We start from the raw sequence: 25,982 nt of genomic DNA, 5'->3' as shown, positions 1-25,982 counted from the left end.
CTCTACCACTGAGCTACACCTGCAGCCTAATTTACTTTTTTTTTTTTTTCAGTACTGGGGATGGAACCCAGGGGCATTCTATCTCCGAGCTACACCCCCAGCCCTATTTTTTATTCTTTATTTTTGAAACAGGGTCTCACTGAGTTGCAAAGGGCCTCACTAAGTAGCTGAGGCTGGCTTCGAACCTGTGTGGTCCTCCTGTCTCAGCCTCCCAAGTGCTGGGATCACAAGCGTGCGACACCACTCCCGGCTTTCTTATTACTTTTAAAACAGGTTCTCATTAAGTTACCAGGCACTGGCCTCGAACCCACAGTCCTCCCACCTCAGCCTCCCAAGGGATTATAGGCTGCCTCGCTGCAACCAGCTAGACAGCCAACATTAATTGGCTTTAGGATAGTTTTCTTAGAGCTGTGTGCAGATGCGTAGATAATATTTTTCCAAATAAGCACAATGTGAACCATTGACTAAAAAATAAATAGAAATATTAACTCATAGCTGGGCATGGTGGCACACGCTTGTAATCCCCGCGCTTGGGAGGCTGAGACAGGAGGATCGCACGGGTTCGAAGCCAGCCTCAGCTACTTAGTGAGGCTCTCAGCAACTTAGTGAGACCCTGTTTCAAATAAAATATAAAATGGGTCTGGGAGTGTAGCCCGGAAGTAGAAAGCCTCTGGGTTCCACCCCCAGCACCACCAAAAAAAAAAAAAGAAAGAAAGAAAGAAAAAAGAAATATTAACTCATTATCCACAGGCCTCCTTTATATGTTTTCCTTTTACACTAATGGGTTCGCCCTAGAGATATTCTGAACCTTGCTTTTCCACCACGTAATACACATTGAACACAGTCCGTGTGGAGCTCCCCACGTCTGTTTCTTCTGCTGGATGGAGGCAGATGGCCATGATGCCCCAGAGCATTGTGGGGGCACAAGACAGAAGAAGCCTAAACCTCTCAGGGAGGAGAGGTGCCCACTCACCAGAAATGCCCACCCAGGATGGGCAAGTGAGCAAGAAATAAGCCTCGAGGGCAGCAGGCCACGTAAACGTCACACCCTTCCCTGGTGGCCCATGCCTGTAATCCCCGAACTTGGGAGGCTGAGAAAGGAGGATCACATACGCAAGGCCAACATCAGCAGCTTAGTGAGGCCCTCAGCAACTTAGTGAGATCCTGTTTCAAAATAAAAACTAAGCCAGGCGTGGTGGCGCACACTTGTAATCCCAGTATTTGGGAGGCTGAGACAGGAGGAATGCAGGTGAGCAGCCAGCCCCAGCAACTTATTAAGGCCCTCTGCAACTCAGACCCTATTTCAAAATAAAAAGTAAGCCGGGCGTGATGGCATGCGTTTGTAATCTCAGTACTTGGGAAGCTGAGACAGGAGGATCACAGGTTCAAAGCTATCCTCAGCTACTTACTAAGGCCCTCTGCAACTCAGTGAGACCCTTTATCAAAATAAAAGATAAGCTGGGCGTGGTGGTGCACACTTGTAATCCCAGTACCTGGGAGGCTGAGACAGGAGGATCACGGGTTCAAAGCCAGCCTCAGCAACTTAGTGGGATCCTCAGCAACTGATTGAGAGCCCCTGTTTTCAAATTAAAAAAAATAAAATAGGTCTAGGGGCATGCCCCAGAGGTAGAAAGCCCAGATTCCGTCCCCAGTATCATAAATTAATTCAGATAAAATGAAATAGTACTGGGATGTAGCTCAGAGGTAAAATGCCCCTGGGTTCAACCCTTAGGATAGATAGATAGATAGAAAGAAAGAAAGAAAGAAAGAAAGAAAGAAAGAAAGAAAGAAAAGAAAGAAAGAAAGAAAGAAAAGAAAGAAAGAAAGAAAGAAAGAAAGAAAGAAAGAAAGAAAGAAAGAACAAATAGGGCTAGGGGTGTAGCTCAGAGGTAGAATGCCCCTGGTTTCAATCTCCGGTACCATGGATGGATGGATGGATGGATGGATGGATGGATGGGCGGATGGGTGGGTGGATGGATGGATGGATGGATGGATGGATGGATGGATGGATGGATAGAGGGATGGATGGATAGAGGGATGGATGGATGGATGGATGGATGGATGGATGGATGGATGGAAAGAGGGATGGATAGAGGGATACGGAGATAGAGAGGGAGATAGGGTTGAGGGCATACCCTATAACTTTCCAACACCCTTGGGCTCAACTCCCAGTACCTAAAATTAAATAAATAAATGCCATACCCTTTAAAATGTCACATAGAGATTCTCGCTCCCCACTGGTGGTCAGCCAGAGGCTGCCCGGGTTTGGCTCTCCCGTAGGATGACATCTTGACTGTCCAGGTACCTAGGGCTTAGCTCATTCACACCAGCATCTCTGGGGCCGAGGAGGAGTAGCGCGACCCACCAGGCCACCCTGCTTCTCTGTTGACTGACCTCTGCTTCCCCCCCTGCCCTCCACAGAGTTACGAGGAGCAGGAACTTCTGCGCCTCGTCTACTATGGAGGCGTCCAGCCCGACATCCGCAAGGCCGTGTGGCCCTTCCTCCTCGGCCACTACCAGTTCGGCATGACCGAGATGGACAGGAAGGAGGTTGGTGACCCGCGGCAGGATGCTGCGGGGCTGGGGGAGCTGCGGGTCCACCCTGGACCACGGTAGGCAGGGGGACCTGGGGAGACAGCTCTCAGGCGGCGCTCGCCAGCAGACCACAGCGTCGGCCACGCACGTGAGTTTTTAAGTACGTTTATTTTGAGATCATTGGACGTGGGCCGGTAGTTGTGAGAGATAAAGCAGAGATCTTGTGGATTCTGTACCCAGTTTCCCACAGAGCTCATGGCTCGCAAAACTGACAGCACAGTGTCACAGCCAAGACTTTGACATTGGTACAATATATCTGTCTTGATTCCAATTTCACATATATTTGTGTGTGTGTGTATGTGTATGTGTGTACGTGTGTGTATGTTTAGTTTTCTTCAATTCTGTTATGTTTGGAGATTTGTGTTCACCACCCCACTCAACACACAGAACATTTCCAATGCACTAAGGACCCTCATGTTGTTGCGCACACGCGCGCGCGCGTGTGTGTGTGTGTGTGTGTGTGTGTGTGTGTATGCATGCACTCACACATGCACACGTTATACACTTATATATAGATATACTGGAGATTGAATCCAAGGGCCTCCAAGTTACACTCCCAGCCCTATTTTACTTTATTTATTTTTTATTTTATTCTACCTCCAAGCTACACCCCCAGCCCTATTTTATTTTTAATTTTGAAACAGGGTCTCACTAAGTTGCCGAGGCTGTCCTTGAACCTGCGACCCTCCTGTCTCAGCCTCCCAAATCCTGAGATTAGAGGCGTGCACCACCAGGCCCCGATTTCTGTTGTCCTTTTAGATTCACCTCTTCCCCCTTACCATCCCTAATCTCTGACAACCGCTCATCTGGTCTCTATTTTTCTCATTTCCCGAATGTCACATAAATGAAACCTTGTAGGCTCTAACCTTTTTTCTAACAAGATTGCTTGTTTTTATGCAGCATAACTCTTTTGCAGATTCACCCAAGTTGTCATTTCAATAATTGATTCCTAAGCCGGGCGTGGTGGGCATGCTTGTTATCGCAGCGTTCAGGAGGCTGAGACAGGAGGATAGCGGTTCAAGGACGGCCTCAACTACTTAGTGAGGCCTTTTGCAACTCAGCGAGATCCTGTTTACAAATAAAGAATAAAAAATAGGGCTGGCGGTGTATCTCGGAGGTAGAATGCCCCTGGGTTCCATCCCCGGCACCGCAAATAAATAAATAATAATGGATCCCTCCTCTCTCCACGGTATGGGTCTACCACCACTCCACCCTTTGCCCGTTGGCGGGCAGCTGTGTTATTTCTGGGTTTGGGGCTGTCATGAGCAAAGCTGGAAACCGACGCTCCCGCTCAGCTTTCGTGTGAGCGTGGGCCGTCCATTTCCTGCGATACACGGGCAAGAGGGTGGTGCGTGCTGACTTGTACAAGAAGCCGCCAGCCTTGCACAGCGGCCCTGCCGTTTTCTTCTCCCACTGGAAACAAATGAGCCAGCCAGGCTGCCGGCGTCTCCGGGAGCATTTGGGGGCGTCGCCGTTTTATTTCAGCTGCTCTCAGTGGTGCGGGAATGACGTTTCCTTGTGGTCCTAGTGTGCGCTCCCCAAATGGCTGTGGGGGCTCAACACCTCTTCACACCCCCCTGGCTGTCACGGGTCTTCTCTCACAAAGCGTGTGTGTATGTGTGTGTGTGTGTGTGTGTGTGTGTGTGTGTGTGTGTGTGTGTTCATTCCTGGGATTGAAGCCAGAGGCATTGTACCTCGGAGCTACAACCCCCAGCTTGATTTTATTTTTTATTTAGAAACACAGTCTCACGAGGTTGTTGAGAGCTGTCCTAAGTTGCCAAGGCTGGCCTTGAACCTGCCATCCTCCCGTCTCAGTCTCCCAAGTGCTGGGAGTAAAGGCGTGTGCCACCTCGCCCATCGCCTTTTCTTCTTCTTCGTAAAGCATTTTTGCAAAACCAGAGTTTTAATTTTTAAAACTTATTCTTTGTCTTTATTTTTATGTGTGGTGCCAGGGTCTCATTCTTGACAGCCAAGGGTTCTACCACAGAGCTGCACCCCAAGGCCCTTTCTGTATTTTTTTTCTTGCAGATAGAGCCCAGGGGCATTCTACCTCCAAGCTTCACCCCAGCCCTATTTTTTATTCTTTATTTTGAAACAGGGTCTTACTAAGTTGCAAAGGGCTTCACTAAGTAGCTGAGGCTGGCTGTGAACCGCGATCCTCCTGTCTCAGCCTCCCACGTCCCAAGATTACAAGCATGTAATTACAAGCATGTGCCCACCACGCCTGGCTTCCTTTCTGTATTTTGATTCTGTTTTTTGTTTGTTCATTTTCCCTTTTATACATTGTGTTTTTGGGGTTAAGATTGAGAACTTTTCAACTAACCCTACTTCCTGAAGATCTATTTTTTAAGGTTTATTGTTTTACATTATATTTTAAGTGACCGGCTTTGAGTTCGTTTTTGTGTACAGGGGCCGCTCCGGTCGGGGCTCATGCTGGGCTCTAACGTATCCATTGCTGCAGCACCGTGAGTCGCAAGGCCGGCCTCCCTCCATGGGGGCCTGTGCACCTAGACAGAGCTAACTGCCGTGTGCACCTACGTCACCATCGCTGCTGACTAACAGAACTATAAAAATTAATCCACTGGACCCAGGCATGGTGGCGCACGCTTGTAATCCCCGCGCTCGGGAGGCTGAGACAGGAGGATCGCACGGGTTTGAAGCCAGCCTCAGCTACTTAGCGAGGCTCTCAGCAACTTAGTGAGACCCTGTTTCCAAATAAAGTGTAAAATAGGTCTGGGAGTATAGCCCGGAGGTAGAAAGCCTCTGGGTTCCATCCCCAGTACCTCCAAAAATAAAAGATAAAATAAATGAAGGAGTCAGTGTGTGAACGAATGCATGAATTAATGAATCGGGATTAGAGAAGGCAGTAAAACAGGAAGGGAACCGTCTGCTTACCTTGATACCCTTAAAGCTTAGCAGGCTCACTGGCACATAGCAGGTGCTCAATGGCTCATTGACTTGATATGTGAGTGAACGGAAAAACAGCAGGAAGGAAGAGACGAACATGGGAAGGGGCCTCGCTCCCTGCGCGCCCCCGGGCCTGCCTGGTGCTGCGGGCGGCCTACCAGGTGCTCGGTCAGTACCGGCTGAGCTGAGCTGCACGCGTGGGTCAGCCTCCCTCCCGGGCCGGGCCGCGCCTGGGCTCACCTGGCCTCCGCCCTCGCAGGTGGACGAGCAGACCCACGCCTGCTACGCGCAGACCATGTCCGAGTGGCTGGGCTGCGAGGCGATCGTGCGGCAGAGGGAGCGGGAGTCGCATGCGGCCGCGCTGGCCAAGTGCTCGTCGGGGGCCAGCCTGGACAGCCAGCTGCACCGCGCCGTGCACAGGGACTCCACCATCAGCAACGAGGTAAGAGCCGGGGCCGGGGCCGGGCCGGGCCACCGGGACCTCCGCAGGGAAGCGGGCAGAGAAGGCTGAGTCCCTGGACGGGGACGGGCCCCCCTCAGCTTCTTTTGGAGGGAGGGTAACTTTGGGATCAGATATTTGTAAATCCAGGATTTGTGAGGCTGAGGCAGAGGGATCTCAGGTTTAAAGCCAGCCTCAGCAACTTAGCAAGCCTTGCTTCCAAATAAAAAGTCAAATAGGGGAAGGGGCATAGCTCAGAGATAGGATGCCCCTGGGTTCAATCTCCAGTACCCCCCAAAATAAAAGTTTACTGAAAACCTGCTCTATGTCAGGTGCTATCAGAAATGTCCAGAATGTCTCAGGAACTCAGAGAAAAAGCCCCTCGGGTCCCCAGTGATGTGTCGGTCATCAGGGCTCCCCACGGAGCCCTGCCTAACTAGCAGCCACTCCAGGCCACTGACTTGGACTTCCAACAGCGGCTCAGTGGTTTTGCTGTGAGTCAGCGGGGACAATGACACCCGCGTCACCTAAAGTTTGGTGGTCTGAGCTGGGCCCTCTGGATGACTGGGCTGTGCCCACGTGGCTCATCCGCCAGCTCACCTGGGTACCACCACCAGAGACGCACGCCCATGTGTGTGGGTCTCCGCCCTGTGCAGGTGGCCGAGGTCGACTGACCGAAGCCATCCCGGTGGCCGGGCCTTAGCGTTGGAGTGCACAGGGAGCGTGAGGTTTCCGGGTAGAAGGCACGTGTACGGGGAACTGGGCCATTAGTACAGCCAATTATTTGGGTTTGAACTAAAATACCAGCCAGAAGTTTCCAGTTTAGCAGAGCAGTTAAAGGCGGGCTGCGCTGCGTGCGGAGGACGGGACGTGGGGGCCCGGCTCCTGGGCAGGGGCCCGAGTCATCTCTGAGTGGGCAGGGGAGCCGGAGGGGCCGCGCCGTCCATGCACCGCCAGGCAGCTCCCAGCCAGGAGGAGATGGACGGGGCATCCTGGCTCAGGCCGCAGTCCCGAGCAGAGCCTCACCCGCGCCTCCTCTCTCGCTCAGTCCTCCCAGAGCTGCAGCTCCGGCCGCCAGAATCTCCGCCTGCAGAGCGACTCCAGCAGCAGCACGCAGGTGACCCCCGAGGCCCCGCCCGCGCCCCGCCTCCACCGCATGCCCCCGCCCATGCGCCACCTACAGCATCCTGGGCCCCACCCATGCCCTGCCTCCTACATCAAATGCCCCGCCTCTGACGTCACATGCCCCGCCTCCTACATCATATGCCCCGCCTCCTACATCATATGCCCTGCCTCTGACGTCACATGCCCTGCCTCTGACGTCACATGCCCCGCCTCCTACATCATATGCCCCGCCTCCAACACCACATGCCCTGCTCTCCTCATCCATGCCCCGCCTCCGACATCACATGCCCCTCCCTCATGCCCCACCTACACCCCCAAAGTCAATGCCCCAACCTCTTCATACTCCGCCCTCTTGCCTCGCCAACATCCCGTGCCCGCCCTCTTTGTGCCCCGCCCACACCCCGCCTCCAGCTTCCCTTGCCCCCCGCTTTGTCTTTCCTCTCTCTCAAGCCCCGCCCTCCCTTCATGCCCCGCCCCTGCCACGCCCCGCCCCTGGGTTAGCCAGTCTGGGATAGCCCTCATCTGCTCATACATTCTACCTCTGAGCTTCACCCCCAGCCCAAATTTTTATTCTTTATCTTTGAAACCGATTCCAGGTTGCAGAGGGCCTCACTAAGTAGCCGGGGCTGGCTGCGAATCGGGATCCTCTGTCTCAGCCTCTCGAGTGCTGGGATGACGAGCGTGCGCCCCCACGCCTGACTCGTGTCCCTCTTTTAACGGAGTGTATAGTATTCCACCGCGTGCATGCTCCACGCCGAAGCTGATGCCCCCTTGCCGGACGTTGAGGTTGCGGCCGTACCCAGGTCGGCAGCGCAGCCGTCTGTCTTTGCGCACCTTCTCCCCAGGTATTCGAGTCGGTGGACGAGGCGGAGCAGGCGGAGACGGACGACAAGTCGGAAGAGAAGCCGCTCAAGATGGCCAACGGCGCCTGTTCCCCGGACTCGGGGCACCCCTCCTCCCACAACTTCTCGTCCGGCCTGTCCGAGCACTCGGAGCCCAGCCTGAGCGCAGAAGACAGCGTGCTGGACGCCCAGCGCGGCGCGCCGCGGCAGGGGGACGGCGGGCAGGGCGGCGAGGCCCCGCGCCAGGCGCTGGCCGTGCAGGACAGCCTGGAGAGCGACCTGCTGGCCACCGACAGCCTGGACGAGTTCATGTCGGTCCCGGGCAGCATGGACGCGGCCCTGGACGGCTGGCGGGGCGGCCCGGCCGAGAGGCGCAGCCAGGCGGGCAGCGAGGACAACCTGTCGGAGGAGCCCGAGATGGACAGCCTCTTCCCCGGCCTGGCGTCCCTCGTGGTGACCGCCGCCGCCAACAGCGAGGCGTCCCCGGTCTCGTCCAGCGGGGTCACCTACTCCGTGAGTCGCCGGACGCCCCCGGCCCTGTCTTCCCCTGTCTCTGCGTCCTGGGGGTCGAGCCTGAGCTGAGCTCACGCCCTTGGCCGTTCTGATTTTGAGGCAGGGTCTCCCCATTCTGACCCTGAGGATGAAGGCCCTTGACCGGAGGCCCCTGCGAGGCAGATACCGTCATGCAGAATCCTCCTTCCTCTGAGCGTTCTTTGATATTTTTTTGACCCCAGGTTACGATTTTATGAGTGTGTGTGTGTGTGTGTGACAGACAGACAGAGCGAGCGGGTGTGAGTTACAAGAGATGGAACCCAGGAGTATTCTACCTCTGAGCTATATCCCCACCTTTTGTTTCTATTTGGTTTTATTTGTTTGTTTGTTTGTTTTGAAACAGGGTCTCACTGTGTTGCTGAGGCTGTCTCTGAACCTGCGATCCTTCTGTCTTAGCCTCTTAAGTACTGGGATTGCAAGCGTGCACCACCACACCCAGCTTTCTTTTTCTTTTTCTTTTTCTTTTTTTTTTTTTTTTTGTGGTACTGGGGGTGGAACCCAGGGGCATTCTACCTCTGAGCTACACCCCCAGCCCTATTTTTTATTCTTTATTTTGAAACAGGGTCTCACTGAGTTGCAAAGGCTGTAGCTGAGGCTGTCCGCGAACCCAGATCCTCCTGTCTCAGCCTCCCAAATGCTGGGATGACAAGTGTGCGCCACCATGCCCGGCTCATAGCCAGCTATTTTATGGAATTTTATCTGATGCACTGTTTAAGGCGTCTGTGGAAGGTTGAGTCCTTCAACAGAGGGATTTCTTTCTTTTTTTTTCTTTCCAACAATGAGGATTGAACCCAAGGCATTCTACCTCTGAGCTATGCCCCCAGCCCTATTTTTTATTCTTAATTTTGAAACAGGGTCTCACTAGGTTGATGAGAGTCTCACTACTTGCTGAGGCTGGCCTCAAACCTGCAATCCTCCTGTTTTAGTCTCCCAAGCACTGGGATTATAGGCTTGTACCACCATGCCTGGCTGGGATTTCTTTTTCTTCTTCTTCTTTTTTTTTTTTTTTTCTTTTGCAATACTGGGGATTGAACCTAGGGGCATTCTACCTCCAAGCTACATCCCCAGGCTTATTTTCCTTCTTTCTTTCTTCCTTTCCTTCTTTCTTTCTTTCTTTCTTTCTTTCTTTCTTTCTTTCTTTTTGTGGTACTGGGGTTCCTGGAAACCTTTCTACCTCCGAGCTACACTCCCAGACCTATTTTATATTTTTATTTGGAAACAGGGTCTCTTAAGCTAGCACAGCTGGCTTCGAACCTGCGTGATCCTCCTGTCTCCGCCTCCCAAGTGCGGGGATTACAGGCGTGCGCCACTATGCCTGGCTGTTTTCTTTATTTTGAAACAGGGCTTCTCTAAATTTCAGAGAGCCTCTCTAGGTAATTGAGGCTGGTTGCGAACCTGTGATACTTCTGTCTCAGCCTCCCGAGTACTGAGATTACAGACCTGGACCACCACACCCGGCTCTGAGATGACTTTAAATTCTCTGACCTTTCAGACCACCCGGGCAGTGGGAATTTGGGTTATAAACCTATACATTTATGGGTTTTTATTACCCAGAGAGAGATCTTTTATACCTAACTTGCCACCTCTGTTCAAGGTGCTATCAAGCAGTTCTGTTCTGACCCTGGACTGTTGGTGGGGTCTCCCTGGTTTTCTCTCCCTGGAGCTGTGGCTCTCGGGCCCCTCCCTTAACTGGGGAGGGGCCCTTGGGACACGCCTGGCCCTGGCAAGGACAGACGGGAACGCTGCGCCTGGGCTTCCCGGGCAGAGCCAGGTTTTATCAGATTCACTGGTGAAGAGCCGGGTCTGGTACAGAGCCAGAACTGGATTTCGTTTCTGTTCATTTATCTTCCTGTCTGACTTTAAGCACGGGATGGGGGAGCACTGCCCCCTCTAGTAGAGAACGCAGAGTCTGTTTCTTGTACAAAATGGGAGCCAGGCATGATGGCGCACGCTTGTCATCCCAGGACTTGGGAAGGTTTGAGGCCAGTGCCTGGTAACTTAATGCAACCCTGTTTAAAATAAAATAAGTGGATGGATGGACGGACGGACGGATAGACGGGTAGCTGGGCAGCTCCGTAGTAGAACGTTCCCTGGGTACAGTCCTCAGTTCTGTATAGAACAGTAGCGCCAAGCCTATAAAACGGAAGTACTGTTCACGTGCACATCATGAGGACACTTTATTTTAAAAGGGAATAAAAGGTATGTTCATCGTACAACCTAAAAGAGGCTTTCTCAAAAACACACACACAAATAAATAAACACACCAGGGTCAAAAGATGCCACCTGCTAATCCCCGTCCTCAGCATGCTGGACACGAGGGTAGCGGGTCAGAGGCCAGCGTGGCGTAGCTTAGGAACAACCTCTTTTATTTTATTTTGTTTATGTATGTATGTATGTATGTATTTATTTATTTATTTATTATTTTGGTACTGGGGATTGAACCCAGGGTATTCTACCTCCCAGCTATACCCAGAGCTCTTTTTTTAACTTTCTTTTTTTTTTTTTTTTTTTTTGAAACAGGGTCTCATTAAGTGGCTGAAAGTCTTGCTAAACTCCTGAGGCTGGTCTCAAACCTGCAATCCTCCTGTCTCAGCCTCCCAAGTGTCAGGAGTACAGGAGAACACCCTGTTTCAAAATTAAAAAAAAATAAAAAGCCATAGGGGTGTAGTTTAGAGATAGAACGCCCCTGGCTTCAATCCCCAGTACCAAACGAATAAACGAACACACAAAATCAAATACCTGGCTGGTCTGGGCCGTCCACGGAGGGGGGCGGGAGGAGGAGAGGAGCTGGTCCCTCCGTCCCTCCATCCCTCCACCCCTCCGCCGAGGACCTTGGCGATCGCTTTTCTCCCCTCTCCCGCGCCCGCAGCCGGAGCTGCTGGACCTGTACACGGTGAACCTGCACCGCATCGAGAAGGACGTGCAGAGGTGCGACCGCAACTACTGGTACTTCACCCCCGCCAACCTGGAGAAGCTGCGCAACGTCATGTGCAGGTAGCGGGGCCGGGGCTGGCCGGGGGGCCGCGGGGGGCCAGCCCCGCTGCAGCCTCTGAAGCCGTACTGTGCCCAGGAGCCTGGCTTTAGCCCATTCTGCCAATTAAGTAGCAAGAACAATAATAACAATGTTGCCGAGCATTTATGGAGCGCTTGATGTTTACCAGCGTCCTGCGCTGAGCTCCTCACCACATTCAGCTCGTTTCCTTCTGAAGCAAGGCCGTGAAGGGGAGAGAGGGGGACCTGGGGGCACCGGGCTCAGGTGTCCCAGCTGGGCAGGCTCTGAGTAAATCAGTGTTTCCCACTCTAAATTCTGTCTCCTCTTCTCTTCCCTTTTTTCTTTCTTCCCTTCCTTCCTTCCTTCTTTCTATTTTACCCCCTCAAGCCAAGATCTGCGACTCCTTATTCCTGTTAATTAAAAAAGTATTATTGGTGCTGGGCGTGGTGGCGCACGCTTGTAATCCAGTACTTGGGAGGCAGAGACAGGAGGATCGCAGGCGCTCGCGGCCAGCCTCGGCTACTTAGGGAGGCTCTCCGCAACTTAGTGAGACCGTGTTTCAAAATAAAAAATAAAATAGTACTGGGGTATAGCCCAGATGTAGAATGCCCCTGTATTCACTCCCCACACACACATATATTGTTTGTTTGTTTGTTATTGGACCTGGTAATCCCAGGACTTGGGAGGCTGAGACAGTAGGACCACAGCCTTGAGGGCAGCCTCAGCAACTTAGGGAGCCTCCCCCTCCCCTTGAAACTTAATGGAACTCTATTTCAAAATAAAAGATAATAGTGCCATACTTCCAGGGTGTAGAATGCCCCTGCGTTCAGTCCCTAGTACCACAAAAAAATTATTGTTGGCATTTCATAACATTTGAAAGGGACCCATATATATTAAAAATCTATTTTTTTTTTTTTTGGTGGTACTGGGGTTCCTGGAAGCCCTTCTACCTCTGGGCTACACTCCTAGACCTACTTTTACATTTTTATTTGGAAACAGGGTCTCCTAAGCCAGCGCGCGCGGCTGGCTTCGAACCTGCGCGATCCTCCTGTCTCCGCCTCCCGAGCGCGGGGATTACAAGCGTGCGCCACCACGCCCGGAAAAATCTATTTTTTTTTTGTTTATTTTTTTTTTGGTGGTGGTACTGGGGTTCCTGGAAACCCTTCTACCTCCGGGCTACCCTCCCAGACCTATTTTATATTTTTATTTGGAAACAGGGCCTCTTAAGCCAGCAAGGCTGGCTTTGAACCTGCACGATCCTCCTGTCTCTGCCTCCCAAACACAGGGATTACAAGCGTGCGCCACCACGCCCGATTTATATTAAAAATCTAAATGAATTAAGGAAACCAAGTCTCTAAGGTTAAAGAGGAGCCTCTTCCCTCTGTGTCTGTCAGTGCCACTCCCTAGACCTCTGGCTGTTAACATTTTAGCAAGCACCCTCCACAGCCCTGGATATCATGATTAACGTAATGTCCAATTGGTCGTTTACTGTATACTGGACAATATGAATGGGAATCGTATAATACAATTTATGTGTGTAGTGTTTTAAAGGATTACACGGTCTGATACATTTTAAATTACAATGTGGGAGAGAAAGATGAGCCCATTGACTTGTGCCTGGTTAGGGGCAGAAGGAGAAATCATAGGAAGCCTCCCAGAGGTGGCGAGTTTCCAGAAAGTCTTGGACAAAATGAAAGACTAAAGAAACCAAGTTAAACGCTGGATGTGGCCAGGCGTGGTGGCCTCACGCTTGTCATCCCCGCGCTTGGAAGACAGAGACAGGAGGATCACGCAGGTTCGAAGCCAGCCGCGCGCGCTGGCTTAGGAGACCCTGTCTCCAAATAAAAATGTAAAAATAGGTCTGGGAGTGTAGCCCGGAGGTAGAAGGGCTTCCAGGAACCCCAGTACCACCAATAAGTAAATAAATAAATAAATAAACAAACAAACAAACAAACGCTGGATGTGGTGGTACCCACCTCTCATCCCAGTACTTGGGAGGCAGAGACAGAAGAATCGCAAATTTGAGGCCAGCATGTCTTGATTCAAGGAGACCTTGTTTACAAATAAAAAAATAAAGAGGGCTGGGGTTAGCTCCTAGGTGTGTGATGGCCTTGGAGAACATGCCGGCTCCACCGCCCTGGTCCCTGGTCGCTGCTCCTGGGACTCCTGAAGACGGCAGGAGTGGGGCCAGGGCCACAGGCGTGGAGCCGAGGGAGGGAGCCAAGCGGGGGGGAGGAAGAGGCCGATGGTGCCTTCAGCGGCCTGTCTCTCTCTCTCCCTCTCTCTCTCGTAGCTACATCTGGCAGCACATCGAGGTCGGCTACGTCCAGGGCATGTGTGACCTGCTGGCTCCCTTGTTGGTCATTCTGGACGATGGTGAGTGTGTCGCCGTGCCCCCAGGCCGGGGACCGTCCCCTGTGCACTGCAGAGGAGGGGGCCGGCCTCGCTTACAGTGAGTCAGGACAGGTGCTCAGAACACATCGTTGGTGGTCACAGCGAGATCCTGGTGGAATGAGACGTCCTCATGGGCCGTAGTGGCCAATGCTGAGACCTGGCCAGTCCCTGGTCCCCACTGATTGTGCCATCAAGAAGGTAACAAGCCAGGCGTGGTGGCGCACGCTTGTCATCCCAGCATTCAGGAGGTGAAGACCAGAGGATCACGGTTCGCGGACAGCCTCAGCTACTTGGCGAGGCCCTTCGCAACTCAGTGAGACCCTATTTCAAAAACTAAAAATACTAAAACATAGGGCTGGGGGTGTAGCTCGGGGGTATAATACCCCTGGGTTCCAACCCTAGTCCTGCAGAAAAAAAGAAGGGTAACAAGGAAAAACCCAGGCTAGGGGGCCTAGACTTTTCGGGAAGATTTAATACCAGTTCCTCACAAACTTTTCCTAAAAAAGGAAGAAAAGAAAAGGAAAGGGGCCCTGAGTTCAATTCCCAGCCCCACGAAATAAATAAATGAAAAACAGGTGGGGGGATGTTTCTGAACTTGGTCTAAGAGGCCAACCTTCAAATAAAAATTTATTGCTGAGGCCAAGCACGGTGGTGCCTGCTTATAATCTCAGTACTCGGAAGGTTGAGACAAGAGGATTGCCGGCTTGAGGATAGCTTCAGCAATGTAGTGAGACCGTCAGCAACCTAGTAAGACCCTCTTTCAAAACAAACAAATGAAAAGGGCTACCTAGAATGTTCTTGCATTCAATCCCCGGTGCAACACACACACACACACACACACACACACACACACACACACACACACACACACAGATTTACTGTTACCCTGATAAAGACATCACAAGAACACTAGAGACCAATCAGCATTATCCCTGAATATAAATTCAGAAATACACAATAAAATACCAACAAACTGATCCTAACAAGATATAAAAAGTATCGCTTTCGATGGCCAAGTGGGTAAAAAAGATGGTTTGATATACAAAAGCCATCAATCCCTGTAATTCACAACATGAGTGAAATAACAGGCAAAAACTGTATGGCCATCTCAGCTGACACAGAAAAAATATGACAAAATCCAACACAATCCTCTCATGATAAAGACGCCCAAAAGACTAGGAATAGAAGAGAAGGCAGCCTGACCAATGGCATCTGCTGAAAGCCCACCGATGACACCATTTTCAAACAAGTTCTGAACACCGGGTAACAGGAAATGGGCTTCTGTGTTTCCGGACTTTTCAGAGCCTTTACTCTCTTAGTATATGTATGCAGGGATATTCTAAGGAGCGTTTACCAAAGCAGTTGACCTCTGCATGTCCTGTGCAGACCCTTTCTACCGTCAACAACCGCTACTCAAGGACCATGGTTCCCAGACTTGCGATTCTCACGAACCGGAGAATTTCTTTCTTTTTTTTTTTTTTTGTTTTTGTTTTTGTTTTTGTTTTTGTGGTATGCACTAGGGATTAAGATCAGGGGCATTCTACCTCCGAGCTACACCCCCAGCCCTAATTTTTATCCCTTACTTTGAAACAAGGTCTCACTGAGTTTTGTAGGGCCTTACTAAGGGGCTGAGGGCTGGCCGTGAGCCTTCAATCCTCCTGTCTCAGCCTCCCTAGTACACACACACACACACACACAGCCTTTAAGAAAAAGCTCTGTGCCACTGACAGGCACTGCCCTTGGTGCTATAAAGCCACTAGTGTGTTTCATTTCTATAACTGAAGTAAGTCACTGGGAATCATATGGGTGGGGGAGACTCCTCGCCGTCACTGCCTAAGGGGTGCGCATGGGCCTCTAAAGTGAGCACTGGAGGGCGTCATCAGTAATAATAGTAATAGTAATAATAATAATAATACGTGCCCTTCAGACTGGAGGGCATCATTAATAATAATAATAATAATAATAATAATAATAATAATACGTGCCCTTCAGACTGGAGGGCATCATTAATAATAATAATAATAATAATAATAATAATTGCCCTTCAGACTGGAAGGCATCATTAATAATAATAGTAATAATAATAATAATAATAATAAGTGCCCTTTAGACTGGAGGGCATCATTAATAATAATAATTATTATTATTATTATAAGTGCCCTTCAGACTGGAGGGCATCATTAATAATAATAATAATAATAATAATAATAATAATAAAGTGCCCTTCAGACTGGAGGGCATCATTAATAATAATAGTAATAGTAATAATAATAAAGTGCCCTTCAGACTGGAGGACATCATTAATAATAATAATAATAATAATAAGTGCCCTTCAGACTGGAGGGCATTAATAATAATAATAATAATAATAATAATAATAATAATTAATAATAATAAAGTGCCCTTCTGCCAGGCGTGGTGGCGCATGCTTGTAATCCCAGCATTTGGGAGGCTGAGACTGGAGGATCACGGTTCGCGGACAGCCTCAGCTACTTAGTGAGGCCCTCTGCAACTCAGTGAGACCTGGTTTCAAAATAAAGAATAAAAAATAGGGCAGGGGGTGTAGCTTGGAGGTTGAATGCCCCTGGGTTCCATGCCCAGACCCACAAAAAAAAAAAAAAAGTGCCCTTCAGACTGGAGGGCATTAATAATAATAATAATAATAATAATAATAATAATAATAAAGTGCCCTTCAGACTGGAGGGCATTAATAATAATAATAATAATAATAATAATAATAATAAAGTGCCCTTCAGACTGGAGGGCATTAATAATAATAATAATAATAATAATAATAAGTGCCCTTCAGACTGGAGGGCATTAATAATAATAATAATAATAATAATAAGTGCACTTCAGACTGGAGGGCATCATTAATAATAATAATAATAAGTGCCCTTCAGACTGGAGGGCATCATTAATAATAATAATAATAATAATAATAATAATAATAAAGTGCCCTTCAGACTGGAGGGCATCCGTGGGCCAGAATCTGTTCCCAGTACACGTTCTTTTCGCTTGGCCATGGACTGGAGCCCGCTCTGGCCTCAGGCCACCCCGGCGGCCCCGGGCCCCTGGACACTGGCTCGCTGACCTTTGGTCCCCGCTGCCTCCGCAGAGGCCCTGGCCTTCAGCTGCTTCACGGAGCTCATGAAGAGGATGAGCCAGAACTTCCCCCACGGAGGCGCCATGGACACCCACTTCGCCAACATGCGGTCGCTGATCCAGGTATGGCCCCCGCGAACCCTCCGGCCCCGACCCGCGGGGACAGGGAGTGGGGATGGAGCGGGCGGGGCCGCCCCGGGCTTGGACCCTGTTTCCGCTCCTGTCTAACTGGCTAAGATACGCTTTGATTTCCTGAGCTTCTGTTTCCGCATCTGGAAAATGGGTTATTTCCACCCATGTGTCTGATTCCCAATGAATTACTACAGTTATAGAAATGAAACGCACTAGTGCGTTTATAACACCAAGCACGGCGCTGCCGGGCACAGTCCAAGGTCAATAACAGCACCCCCTGGGAGCTTTCAGAAATACAGTCTACCGGGCGCGGTGCACACCCTTGCCATCCCAGGACTTGGGAGGCTGAGGCGGAGGATCGCAGGATCCACCTCTGAATTGTACCCCTAGAATCCTCTCCCCTTTTTTGGTGGTCCTGGGGTTCCTGGAAACCCTTCTACTTCCGGGCTACACTCCCAGATCTATTTTATATTTTTATTTGGAAACAGGGTCTCTTAAGCCAGCAAGGTTGGCTTCAAAGCTGCGCGATCCTCCTGTCTCCGCCTCCCAAGCGCGGGGATGACAAGTGTGCGCCACCACGCCCGGCTCTCCCCTTTTTTTGAAACAAGATCTTGCTATATCACTGACGGTCTTGCTTAGTTGTTGAGGCTGACCTCAAATCTGCCATCCTCCTGCCTCTGCCTCCTAAGAACTAGAACATCGGGCGTGCACCACAGCACCCAGCATTAATTGCATTTTTTTTGCAGTACTGGGGATGGAACCCAGGGGCATTCGACCTCCGAGCTGCACCCACAGCCCTACTTTTTATTCTTTATTTTGAAACAGGGTCTCACTGAGCTGCAGAGGGCCTCGCTAAGTAGCCGAGGCTGTCCGCGAACCGCGATCCTCCCGTCTCAGCCTCCTGAAGGCTGGGATGACAAGCGTGCGCCACCACACCTGGCTCTAATTGCATTTTTTTAACAATGAAATTAAGTCTCTTTTCTTTTGAGTCTGTGATACATTCGGATTGCTGTCTGTGAGTGACCTCTTCCTTACGGTTTGCTCATTTCATTCCTTATAGGCAAATTATGCATATTTTATGCATAGTTAGAATCAGACTGTACCTATTTCCCTGTCATTTTGTGCATACTGTTTCAAACCAGCTTTTTCCTCTCTTGACAGCATATCTGATAGCTGTAGGTATTCTTCCACTACCTGTAATTTTCTAACTGTTCTGTTGAGATATAATTAAATATCATAAATTCCATCTATCTATCTATCTATCTATCTATCTCTCTATCTATGGTGCTGTGGATTGAACCCAAGAACATTCAATGACTGAGCTACATCCCAGCCCTACTTTATTTTTTTATTTGTCAACAAGTCTTGCTAAATTGCCAGAGCCGGCCTTGAACCTGCAATCCTCCTATCTCAGCCTCCCAAGCACTGGATTACAGGCCTGCACTACTGCACCTGGTTAACTCCACCCTTTTAAAGTGTACAGTTTAGTGGCTTTTAGTATATTTACCTTTAGGCAACCACTACTGATCTCAGGACAATTTCGTCACCCTATCGAGAAACTCTGTACCATTTAGCAGCCACTCCCCAGTCCCTCCCACTCCCCAGCAATTGGAAACCTCTGTCTTTTAGTTTCTCTAAGATATGCCTTGTATAAGCATTTTATATAAACAGAATCATGGGCATATCTGTAATCCCAGTACTTCAGAGTCAGAAACAGAAGGATCACAGATTCGCAGCCAGCCTCAGCTACTTAGTGAGGCTTTTTGCAACTTAATGAGACTCTGTTTCAAAATAAAGAATAAAAAAAAAATTGGGCTGGGGTGTAGCTCAAAGGTAGAATGCCCCTGGTTCCGTCCACAATACCAGAAAAAAAAAATTAACTAGTTAATTACTTATCACATGTGGCCTTTTGTAACTAATGTCTTTCACTCAACCCAATGTTTATAAGTTTTCATCCACATTACAGTGTGTCTATGTCAAATCCTATTTAATTTTTATTACCAAGTGTCGCAAACCAGCTCAGTCTAATTGGGGCGCGAGTCCACTCACGGTCGAAAACCTCAGCAAAGATGGGGAAGGATTAGAGTGAAGTACTGCAGCCTCTTATCTGCAGCGATTCTTTCCCTTCTAGGAGCTAAGAGTTCCTAGTGACGGCGCTCTCTAGAAAGAATCTGACATGGACAAAGGCTTCTTGAGCCAATGACACTTTATTACAAAAACCCCCCAAAATTTATACCCTTCACCAGTAAAGTTAATAATAAGAGAAAAGGGAGTAAATGCAATCACTGTGAAATAATAATGAATGACATGTAAACAAAGGTAATAAAACTAGTCCTTCAGCTGGCTGTTGACCTTCGAGAGATTAACTCCGGATTCTTTCCCAGGTCTTGCAGATAAGCAGTTCCAAAGGGCGACCTCCAAGAAGAGACAGGCACGCCCAAGGCTTGGAGGCTTCTCGGGGAATCTTCTTTAACTTTCTTGGAACTTTCCATCTTTTGGGCTCAGTTCATATAGCAAGTGTGGGGAGACGTGGTGATTCAGGTGAATGTGATAGGATTTCTTCAGGTGTTGGCATCTTACCTTCTAAATCTGAAAGCTTAAGCAAACTCACAACACAGTTTGGCAGACAAAATACCACAAGCAACACTACAAAGTTCTTGGTTTTAATTGTCAGATGTATTTCCTTAACTGCTAAACACTCTTCTTTAGACAACAAGCCTATTAAAAGCCTATTCATCTTTAATAATCCATTTCCCTGTCACAAACCCTCTGCAACCTGCTTCTAGCCTTCTAATTCCTTTCTTTCCCAATTGGGACGTTCTTATGATAAGCTCTTCTCCATGCAAAAATGCTTTTCTTACTCTTATGGTATTTCCTTTCCTTCATACATATATATTTAGAATGTCTGTCCTTTATTTTGTCATATTCATTCCTAACCATGCGGCCAGTCTCTCTGTCTCCGGGAATGCTCATTCTGGGCGTAAAAGTCAACAATCTTTTTCCTTGGCTCTATTGTATTTGGGCAACTAAGTTGTTCATCAACTAAATTGCTTCGAACTCACACACAAAGTTTTATCTTCTCTGTCTCTAGGCAGGATCTCAAGGGTAAACAGAGTTACCTTAAACTGAGCTACCTTACCGGAGTTAATGGCTTAACCTAAGTTAGTGATAGGAATGAGGGTCGGAGACCATTTGTGATTGCTGCAGCTGGAATGCTTATCACAGCATCTGAGTTCTGGCCAGTTTTTCATTATTATTGAGCAGAGCCAAGGACGTTTAGACAAATTTTTTAGGGAATTTATTTCCACGGACTCAATTTCTTTTATAGTCCTGATCTCACATCACCGGAGCAATTCGTATAGAGAGTTAAAAGAATACTAGAAGAATAATAGTTATGCAAGAATATCTAAAAGTGGAAAATGCTTTTGGCCAGCGACCACACCTTCTCTCGGGGCTTATTTCTCACTTTGAGATTCTGCCTATGGACTGCAATAATGCAGATGCCGAGAGGGCGTGGCTTCTGCTGGTATCTGCAACCAAGTAATATCCCATCATATGGACACACTACTTTTTATTTATCCACTCATTGGGTGTTGGACATGCGGGCTGCTTCTAATTGTTGGCTATTTTGAATAGCTGTGCTGTGCTATTTCACCTATAGATTTATTTTACAGACATAAGTTTTTGTTTCTCTTGGGGATATACCTGGGAGTGGCCTTGCTGAATCTTACGGCAGCTCTTAAGAAATTCAACCTTTTGAGAAACTGTGACTTCCATAGTAGCTATACCATCTTACACTCCGAGGAGCAGGGTGTAAGGGTTCCGGTGTCTCCACATCTTCACCAACACTAGTTATTATATCATTTTGGTTTTCACCATCTCCATAGGTGTGAAATGTACCTCACCATGGTTTGCATCTCCCTGCGGATTAACGATGCTGAGCACCGTTTGCAGACCTTCTTTGCGTAGCCTCTGCCCTTTGACCCACCTGGTTGTTTAGGGCTCTCTGGCGCACAGTGTGGGCTTCTGCCCGCATTGACTCAGCCGTCCCTCCGGCCCAGCCCTCTCCCCAGAGGCTGATGCCACCCTTTGCTTCCTCTTGCAGATCCTGGACTCAGAGCTCTTTGAGCTAATGCATCAGAATGGCGACTACACTCACTTCTACTTTTGCTACCGCTGGTTCCTGCTGGATTTCAAGCGAGGTATAGACTTCACATCGGGGTCTCGTCCCTCACTCTTGGTAGCAGGACTTCAGGGGGGAAGACACCATGAAGGTGAGGTACTGTGGCAAGGTAGCAGAGGAGAGTCACACAGATATCGAGCCCTGGCTATGGGTGCATCTGTCTTATCTTATAATGACAGTGACACAGCCAGGGCTATAAAGATCTCTGTTTTGCAGATGAAAAAACTTAGGCCAAGAAACATTCAATTCAGAGTGAGGATTACTGGAGCCAGGAGCTCATCTCTCTACCTCCAGAGCCATGTTCCTTTCCATTCTGTTAGGCTGCTTAGCAGAGACCAAGAATTCTAAAGCCCATGGAGTAAGGGTTGTTTTATCCATGTCTCACACCCTCACTTCTTCCACTGACAGAATGTTAGAGTTGGGAACAACTTAGAACTGTTTACCCGGCCCATTCCACCGATGGGGAGAACTGAGGCTTCCAGGAGTCAAAGGGCAGGGTATTGTCCACTGCAGGAAGCCCAGCTGCCTAGAATTTTCCCAGATGTGTCCTCATAGGAGAATACAACACTATGAGCTGGCGCAGGGGCCCTCACAGGGGAGTACAGCACCATGAGTTGATGCAGGGCTCCTCACAGGGGAGTACAGCACCATGAGTTGATGCAGGGCTCCTCACAGGGGAGTACAGCACCATGAGCTGGCGCAGGGCTCCTCACAGGGGAGTACAGCACCATGAGCTGGCGCAGGGCTCCTCACAGGGGAGTACAGCACCATGAGCTGGCGCAGGGCTCCTCACAGGGGAGTACAGCACCATGAGCTGGCGCAGGGGTCCTCACAGGGGAGTACAGCACCATGAGCTGGCGCAGGGCTCCTCACAGAGGAGTACAGCACCATGAGCTGGCGCAGGGCTCCTCACAGGGGAGAACAGCACCATGAGCTGGCGCAGGGCTCCTCACAGGGGAGTACAGCACCATGAGCTGGCACGGGGCTCCTCACAGGGGAGTACAGAACCATGAGCTGGCACAGGGGTCCTCACAGGGGAGAATAGCACCATGAGCTGGCGCTGACCCTCTCTTCCCCAAAATGTGCATGTCTGTGTCTCCTTAGAACTGGTTTACGATGATGTCTTCTCTGTCTGGGAGACCATCTGGGCTGCCAAACATGTGTCCTCTGCACACTACGTCCTGTTCATTGCGCTGGCTCTGGTGGAGGTCTACCGTGACATCATCCTGGAAAATAACATGGACTTCACGGACATCATCAAGTTCTTCAATGGTACCCCTGGGGCTGGGGCTTCTGTCCCTCCTGAGGATGGAGATGCACTGAGTTGTGTGCACAGGGAAGGGGTTGGAAGGAGTTCTGTTCACTTCTTATGGTTATTTTCAAAAGGTTGGGTCATGCCGGGCATGGTGGCACATGCTGATATAGGAAAATCGCAGGTTTAAGGCCAGTCTCAGCAAGTAGTGAGACTCACATCAACATAGCAAGAACCTGTTTCAAAATAAAAATAAAATAGAACTGGGGGTGTATTTTGGATGCATAATACCCCTTGGTTCAATCCCCATTACCTAGAAAAAGGAAGAATTGAGATCCTGTAATTCTACAGGTGCATATTTCTCAGGATTCTGGCAGCAGGAGTGTTAGTGTTGAAATCAGACTCACAGGCAAAGCTTGGCTCTGTCACTGACCTTCAGTAACCATGGGCTAAGCACTTCTCTGTCTCTAAACAGCTGCTCCTCATCCATCAAGCAGGAAGCATCCAGGCATGGTGGCACGAGGTTGAAACAGTAGGATCACAGGTTTGAAGCCAACTCATGATGGACAGAGAGAGAGACATAGAGACTAGAGAGGGGGGCGGGAAGCAGCCAGATATAGATGCAGTCCCTGTCTACATCACCAAGGATCCACCCCCTCCAGCCATGTCCCGCCTCCTGGTTGCAGTGCCCACACATGAGGTTTTAGGGACATTTTTAATTCAAATAATAATAACCATAATAGGAGAGTTCTTGGTACGGTATAACTGGGCAGAGCTTTTGGTATTTTATATGATTCTGGTCCATCTGACAAAACTGCGAATTAACATTGGTACCTTGCTATATAGCAAACTACAGACTTTATTTGAATTTCACCTGGTTTACCATCAATGTTATTCTGCTCCAGGGTCCAAGTAAGAAGTGATACTGCATTTAGTATCCTTAAAAAAAAAAAGATTCATCCAGTCTTACCATCACAGAATCTAGTTGTATCTAGATTTTTTTTGTTACTTAATACTTAAAAAATTGTCTCCCACATAATCCTGTCTTAATAATGCAGACTATACCTCAAGCAAATGTCCTGTAATGCACCACACTATCCCTTATCATTGGGCATCAAGGTTGTTTTCAGTTATAAGATATCACTGAAAAGCAGAAGCCTTTCCTACCTTAGTACAGAGGTTCTGAGACACTCCATTCATGACACTCCTAATGTCTAAAATTTTCACAGCATCCCAAGCCACAAGTTTCACTTAGTAAGTTAGGTCCAAACCACGTAAGAAGTTTTTGTGTACTATCAATTTAACAGCCATTTGAAAAAGAAAGATATACATAAGTTGAAAGGAAGTGTTGTTTTTATTTTATTCTTTGTGTGTGTGTGTGTGGTACTGGGGTTTCTGGAAGCCCTTCTACCTCCGGGCTACACTCCCAGACCTATTTTATATTTTGGAAACAGGGTCTCTTACGCCAGCGCGACTGGCTTCGAACCTGCGCGATCCTCCTGTCTCCGCCTCCCGAGCGCGGGGATGACAAGCGTGCGCCACCACGCCCGGCCCTCATTTTATTCTTAAATAGATGCAGTGCTTATTGCGGGATCTCTGCACTGGTTGGGCAGTGCTCAGCGTCTCCAACTGCGCTGACCCTGCACACCACGCCTTCGTGCCCGGGTTCACCATGATGCTCACATAGCACTTGCCTTGTGTCCCAGCAACTACTGAAAGCCTAGCTTTGCAAAGATACAAAGGCGCTGATAGAAATTAATACAGTTTGCAAACTCACCCGAGATGGCACTTTTTTATGTCATGCTCAACCTGTGTGGAGTACTTCTGTGGTTCCCTCCAAATTAGTGAAGACCCCATGGTGCTCCCGTGAGCTCCTCATGGAACCCTTGGGGTACCTTGGCACCAAGTTTGGGAACCATGCTGTTAATGCCCTTGCTTTTTCCACTAAATGGCTTCTTTATGACCGGTGTCTAAATGTAGGATTATCCTGCTTTATCAAGAGGCCTGAAGATCTGGCCATTTGTGTAGCTCTTGATAAAATAATTACTTTTGCTTTCCTTTTCGCTTTTCCCCTTCTCTCTCTTCTCCTCCTCCCTCCCTCTGCTGCTCTAGTCATTTCCATAGAATATTTAAGCATGTATCATGTGCCCGATGTTGCTTTTTTATTTTTCTAAATTTATTTGCATGTGTATTATTGGGGATTGAACCCAGGGGCATTCTACCTCTGAGCCACACCCCCCAGCCCTGTTTTATTATTTATTTTGAAACGGGGCCTAAGTCGCTGAGTTGCTGAGGCTGGCCTCAAACTTGCAATTCTCCTGTCTCGGCCTCCCAAGTACTGGGAGGACAGGCATTAACCACCCCACCCCGTCTTTACATTGCTTTTTGAAAGGTTCCCAGCCCTTTCTGTAGGAGAGGGGTGGAAAGACCTAATATTTTTCCAACACAAGCCATGAATCAATATTCCCCTCGTTTAATCTCCATGGTAGCCTCGTGCCGTGGCCACTGTTGTGGTCCCCACGGTAGAGAGGAGGAGACGGGTCCTCCTCAGGCTCTGCTCACAGGGCCTCGCTGGCATGGCTGCACCCTGTCTCCCGGGTCTTCTGAGATCTGCCTTCTGCTCTTTCAGAAATGGCGGAACGGCACAACACCAAGCAAGTCTTGAGGCTGGCCCGGGACCTCGTGTACAAAGTGCAGACTCTGATTGAAAACAAGTGAATGCCTCGCCCGCAGCGCCCTGTGCCGCCTTCTGCCCACCCTCCCGCCTCCAGAGCGCGGGGCGTGGGCTCCCGCAGAGAGCGCCCAGGCTGCGGGGCGAGGGCCGCCCCTCCGGTCCAGCCTTAGTTTTCCTGATTGACCAAAGATCGCCCGCGTCTGGGATCCCATGCAGTGGGGGAGCTGGCTGTGCGTGGACGGAGCCAGCATCTTCTCTTCCTCCTTTCTCTCTTTTACCTCTGTATCTTTGCAGATGAGGCTTGGAGAGGTTTCTGGGGCTCCCTGTGTCCCCTGAATAGGGCCTTTGGGGATGTTCCAGAACATACTGGAAGACTGGCTTAGAACAGTGTCTCCCACACGCAGCATTACTGACTTTGAAACCAGCAAGTCCGTCCCTCCCTCCCTCCTTCCCTCTTCCTTTCTTTCTTTCTTCTTTCTTCCTTGTGGCATTGGGGATTGAACCCAGGGGTATTCTACCTCCAAGCTACACCCCCAGCCCAGTTTTATTTTGAAAGAGGGTCTTGCTAGGTTGATGAGAGTCTCACTACTTGCTGAGGCTGTCCTCGACCCTGCGATCCTCCTGTCTCAGCCTCACAAGAACTGGAATTACAAGCGTGCACCCCCATGCACGGCTCAGCAAGTCCTTTACTGCCCTGTACTTTGCAGGGTTCCAGGCAGAGCCCTTGCCGCTCACCCACGAGATACCACCGTCTCCCACTCGCCCCGTCAGGAAAACCCAAGACACCTCA

General features: G+C 49.4%; 1 protein-coding gene across 1 annotated transcript in view; it reads left to right on the top strand.

Annotated features, from left to right (window-relative positions):
- The window catches only part of SGSM1 (small G protein signaling modulator 1), a gene marked incomplete at both ends in the record, with an annotated part of 80,105 nt that extends 54,869 nt beyond the window's left edge, over positions 1-25,236 (top strand). The window contains 10 exons of the mRNA XM_080717806.1: positions 2,422-2,550; positions 5,762-5,944; positions 6,990-7,058; positions 7,912-8,421; positions 11,330-11,454; positions 13,746-13,828; positions 16,965-17,074; positions 21,189-21,285; positions 22,371-22,538; positions 25,148-25,236. Of these exons, the coding sequence (XP_080573932.1) occupies positions 2,422-2,550; positions 5,762-5,944; positions 6,990-7,058; positions 7,912-8,421; positions 11,330-11,454; positions 13,746-13,828; positions 16,965-17,074; positions 21,189-21,285; positions 22,371-22,538; positions 25,148-25,236 (1,563 nt within the window). The remainder of the gene's footprint in view (positions 1-2,421; positions 2,551-5,761; positions 5,945-6,989; positions 7,059-7,911; positions 8,422-11,329; positions 11,455-13,745; positions 13,829-16,964; positions 17,075-21,188; positions 21,286-22,370; positions 22,539-25,147) is intronic.
- Between the last annotated feature and the right edge of the window lie 746 nt (positions 25,237-25,982).

The sequence above is a fragment of the Muscardinus avellanarius genome, assembly GCF_963383645.1.
Source record: "Muscardinus avellanarius genome assembly, chromosome: 21".
Lineage (NCBI taxonomy): Eukaryota > Metazoa > Chordata > Mammalia > Rodentia > Gliridae > Muscardinus > Muscardinus avellanarius.
The sequence above is the reverse complement of the archived record's forward strand: the minus strand, read 5'-3'. Positions and strand labels throughout refer to the sequence as shown.